Genomic DNA, 5,335 nt, shown 5'->3' with positions numbered 1-5,335 from the left:
TAAAGTGAAGATCGGCAGCAATTTAGATGTATATCAGCTATCTTGAAGAATAAATAAACCCTTTTTTTCTTATTCAACAACAAAAATATTCATCGGGTTGCAATTACGGGAGGCTCCTGCTGCAGAGTCACCAGGCCAGCTTCTTCACGGGACGAAGAGATGGGCAAAGTAGCCTGTAAGGTCAAACAAAAAGAAGAGAAATTGACATAAATAGCCGCGATGATAATAACAGCCAACAAAAGTATATTTCTTGTATATTAGTGTATATTACTGTGATATAGTTTGACTAGGCACACAACTTAAGGAAGACTATTGAAACTTGTGGTCCAAAACAAGTCATAGATATTTGTGTGACTGTAAATCATTTCATTAAGGGTAAAAGAGGAAGTTTTAAGTTAATTTATTTCAAAATACAGAAATGTATCATTCTTTTGGGACGGAACTAAAAAGGAATGTGTATCACATAAATTGGGACAGAGGGAGTATACATTTTTGATACATAATGGTGTATATTTTTTGTATATCTTGTTAGCAAATGTAATTATTTTTGGCCGCGGCCAAATGTGTATATTTAAGGTGAAGCTTATAAGGAAAAAAGACACTCTCACAAACCTGTTGGTGTTGTCTGTGGTGGTAGCAAGAGGTCACTGCTTTCATTACGATGTAGAGAGGCAGAACAATGCATGAAACTTTTAGCAGTAGTAGCTGCAAGCAATGTGTAACAAGTGAGAAGACATTCTGTATATTAGCAATACCTACATTCCCATTTTCCCTATTCAACTACCTTACCGTAAGGTCCGTAACCAATGAAAGTGAGTAGTCCCCTGCTTGATTGATTATAGCGGGAAGAGCGTGACGTATAACTAGAAGCAGCATAAACTATTAAGAAAAACAAAACGAAAAAAAGAAGTTAGAATGACACATGTAAATTAGAAAATTCCCAAACCTGGTTTCCCAGAGTACAAAGATATCCTTCCAGATTCAAAGTTGAGCGATGTTGTTAGTCATTTCTTACATATTAGAAAATATGCTATAATTGTTTGATATGCACTCCAGCCAAGCATGGAAATTAGTGCATTGTATTTATGATTTTTGGAGTGATCACTTTCTGTGTCGCATATCAATTTAGTTACATTCTTGTTCGGTAATTTGTTGCTCACAGGATACTTATCAATTATCATGGCTCATATTACCAGAGGCGGTAACACTCTCCCTGTTATTTGCCATATCTGCTTTAATTCTGTATTTTCCGCTTTTAATTGCTTTGATATGCGTTACTTGAGCCGAGGGTCTTTCAGAAACAGCCTCTCTACCTCCCCGAAGTAGGGGCAACACTCTACCTTCCCCAGAGCCCACCTGTGGGATTACACTGGGCATGTTGTTGTTGTTGTGTATTACCAGAGGCGGAGTTACAGTATGATGTACTGGTTCATGGGAACCAGTAGCTTTGCATAGACCCTCTATAGATAGTAAGAAATGCATTAAATATTTGGGAATATTTAACTGAACCACATTATTGTTGTATATTAACTTGAGATCGTTGTAGGAACCCACTTAAAATCTTGGATCCGCCTCTGCATTGTACCTGTTATGCACGTAAGCATGTTTTTTGTTTTTTTTTTGTTTTTTTGTTTTGTTTTGTTTTTTTTTTTTTTTTTTTGTGTGTGCGTGGTTGGAGAGAGAGAGAGATTACTATTATGGCAAATGCACGACAGCAGATCATGCTTCTTGATGTAGAAACTTCAACTTCATCAGAGTTAATGAGAGTGCGATCGGTTGAAACCACTGCTATCACACGTTGATTATTCAAGTTCCTTCTGACAATTCGCCAATTCCCCCTAATAGAAACACCGTACACATTATGTTCTCAAGTGCTCTAATGAGAAAAGCACCATGGAATTTGACATTAGGATATTCAAACTTCTAATATGTATATAGTTACTATATTTCAGAAAAGCATGAGAGAAGAAAAAGACACCTTAAGTTCATCGGAATGCCACCAAGGCGAAAAATAGAGGGCGGCGCTGTGTAACCAGGCCTGAAAGGCTACTCACACAAATGTAAAGATAAGAAAATAAGCAATCAATACTAATTGAATCCAATTACGCACTTGCTAAACTACTGTAATGTACCCAAATAATCAAACAGGAAATAGGAAACATATCTGACCTGGTGGCAGATCTCACAAATGGTATCACCCTTCTCATTACACCACCTTTGCACGCATCTACGATGTGCATACTGGAAGAGAAAGTCCATCCGATAGCAGTTGCAAAACATGTGTTTATTAGAAAATCATAGTCTTATAGTATTACGAATCGAAGGAGAACAGAGTAATGCATTTAGCACAGCGCCACAGCCCTTACCGATATCTCGGTCTACATTTAAAGCATATATCTCATGTTATTCCAATAGTAAATCCAACTTAGTTAACTTATGTCAACTTTACCATTCACTAAAGGATTCTGGAAAGACATTGATCAACTTTAATAGATGTTACATATGGTTGCGGCTATTTGGAACTCGTACAAACATGGCAAAACACAAGACAATTATGTAGGGATAAGAAGATAAGTAAATCAGCACACACGTGGACTCATTTGGCCAATCAAAGCCAAAATGCACCATCACAGACAACTTTCGCTTCTAAGTATTAAACATCTAGACAGAAACTAGTTGAGAGTTCAAATGCCTCCTTGGATTGGCCAAGTACTTAACCACTAACCCCGCTAATTAGAGGGTTCACGTTTTTCAAATTTCTTCTTTTCTACTTGCTCCGCCTTGCCTACTACAAGGAGCCAAGAAACAAATGCAAACCCCATTCCCCTCGGAAAGAAGGAGAAGGTAAAAGAAGAACAATTTCAAAGCACATTCAACAGTATTCCACGTTCATACAGTTTCTGGACCTTCAAAGCAAAACAATTAGGACAAAGGTAGAACTCAGGCTCTTCAACATTTTTCTTAAGTGGACAGATAGTAATTTGCAACAATAAATTGGTTCGAGGCCCCAAAAAGAAGGAGAAAAGGAAGAAAAACCCAGATGAGCCAACTTTCAAGATTAGAGATAAAATAAACTGGAACTGTTTGGAATGCGTGAAACAGTTATAAGAAAAGCACTCTCACACATTTCTAAACAAATTCTTTGAGAAGAAAGAACAGATATGAAGTAGCATATCTTATATATGGCCATATCCACCCTAAGGCATGAACTCTTGGAACTCGCTATATACTCTATGGCTCATCGCAATTTAAATATGCCTGTGAAAGCAACCCTATCTCACACAACCTTAAACAGAAATATATTATCTAAAGGACTAACTATGATTGTGTATGCATAACACAAATTTGATTTTGAGCAAAAAATACTACTTCCTTTGTCTCAATTTATGTGACACTCTTTCATTTTTAGTAGTTCCAAGAAGAATGACATCTTTCCATCTCTAGTAATAAAACAATTTAACTTCTACCACAAGTTTCAAAAGTCTTTCCTTTTTCTCTTAACTCCGTGCCCAGTCAAAAACCTTCACATAAATTAATCTGTCAAAAGCACAAGCATGCCAAAAGACAAACACAATTGATAACACATTTGCATACTTAAACTGAAAGACAATAACACTAATAATGTAATAAACAAGGGTCTTACAAACCTTTAAGCTACCACAACAAGAGCATGGAGTCTCCATATTTGAATCCCAATCCTCATCTTGGCATATCCTGCATTCTACCATTTTCCTTGGAGTTAAAATAGCAACAGAACTTTGGGAGGAGCAATCAGCTGTTGGGTCATTTGTTGTCCATGATGCTAATTGATTCTGATTCCTACTCTCAATTGCAGCCTCCAAAGTTGATTCAGTAAGCAAACGATCAACCAGAAAAACAAAGTGGTCTCCCATCCTTTGCTGATATGAACAAGACACAAACTTATGCCTTGAACAATCTGTTCTTTACAACAACTGTATGAAATTAGAAAACGACATAAGTTGCCTTAGAACACAAAAATATGTTTTTACTATATGAAGAGCAAAGCCGAGTGTCTATCGGAAACAGCCTCTCTACCTGCCAAGGTAGGGGTAAGGTCTGCGTACACTCTATCCTCCCCAGACCCCACTTGTGGGATTACACTGGGTGTACTATATTAAAAGTAATACCACTAAACAAAGGCAAGAGTCATACAAGAATACAAACTATTCATTTAGGAAGCAAAACAGCTGATTAGCTCTTAACCTGTATAGCTATAAGGAAACAAGCACTAGGAAATAAAGGAGACAACTCTAATCAGCAACAACATAAGCTTAGCAGATTGCAACATAAAAAATGGACCAAAAAAAAAAAAAAAGGCCCCAGCTGCCCAAGAAAATGACAAAAACAAAAATCAAGAAAATCCCTGAATAAAAGGAGACAAAAGCAAGAAAAGAAAAAAAGTACCCTAACAAAGAACAAAATGTAAACTTGGGCAAAACCCAAATTGCAAAAGTAGCTTTTGAATCAATATCAAAATAAATTAAGGTGAAAGGAAAGGAAAGAAAAAGGAGGGAATTCAAGAAAACCCAGATATCAAAAAATGATCTTTAACATATATAACAGGTTATAAAACAAAACAAACATCAAAAGTGAGGAAAATTCAAGAAACTATGTATAGAAAAGGAAAGCAAAAACAAGGAAGAGAAGAAAAACATAAGACTTACAACAAATTCAATCTTTGAGAAAGAAACAAGAAATTAGCAATCTCAATGGAACATAATTATAGTATAGGGTAGTAAAACATTGAACAGTATATTTCAGGTTTATATAACCAAACAAACATCAACAGAAAGAAAGAAATTCAAGAAAATATGCAAAGAAAGGAAAGAAAAAAACAAGGAAGAGAAGAAAAGATAGACTTACTACAAATTCAATCTTTGAGAAAGAAACAAGAAATAAGCACCCTCAGTAGATCATAATTATAGTATAGTTTAAATATTGATTCTTGAACAGTATATTTCAGGTTTTATAGGGGTGCCCTTTCTTGTTTTAGTTTGTGTTTCATGCTACAACTGCACAGTAATGATGAGCATTTTATAATGAAACAAAATTTGAAAATACCCCACCATGTCCGCCCACTTCTCCATGACCCGTGCCACTTTTAAGGGTCACACATACACACACACAACATATTTGAATTTATATTAATTATTATTCAAGTTAAATAAATTATTCTAAATTACTTGAAATTGACCATATGAATTTCTTCCATGCATCTTATTCTAGTATTTGATTTCGTTACATCAACGACTTTCGAAGTTTATAGGTTCGGAATTTTAATCTCTTAAAATTATTAAATTCTAAATTTGTTAGG

At 35.5% G+C, this 5,335-nt stretch overlaps 1 protein-coding gene across 2 annotated transcripts; it reads right to left on the bottom strand.

Annotated features, from left to right (window-relative positions):
* LOC132059952 (uncharacterized) lies at positions 1-5,042 on the bottom strand. Of its 2 annotated transcripts, none has more exons than XM_059452796.1 (8): positions 4,885-5,042; positions 3,648-3,937; positions 2,170-2,241; positions 1,979-2,046; positions 1,694-1,838; positions 790-879; positions 613-705; positions 1-173 (listed from the first exon to the last, which is right to left on the bottom strand). In XM_059452796.1, exons 2-8 carry the CDS (start codon positions 3,891-3,893, stop codon positions 90-92), a joined length of 798 nt encoding a protein of 265 aa, XP_059308779.1. In that variant the 5' UTR covers positions 3,894-3,937; positions 4,885-5,042; the 3' UTR covers positions 1-89. The 2 variants fall into 2 exon arrangements, with proteins under 2 accessions (XP_059308779.1, XP_059308780.1); XM_059452797.1 differs by lacking the exon at positions 4,885-5,042 and adding an exon at positions 4,686-4,822.
* Between the last annotated feature and the right edge of the window lie 293 nt (positions 5,043-5,335).

This window comes from Lycium ferocissimum, chromosome 6, assembly GCF_029784015.1.
Source record: "Lycium ferocissimum isolate CSIRO_LF1 chromosome 6, AGI_CSIRO_Lferr_CH_V1, whole genome shotgun sequence".
Taxonomy (NCBI): Eukaryota; Viridiplantae; Streptophyta; class Magnoliopsida; order Solanales; family Solanaceae; genus Lycium; species Lycium ferocissimum.
Note: the sequence above shows the minus strand (reverse complement) of the source record. Positions and strands in the feature narration are given on the sequence as shown.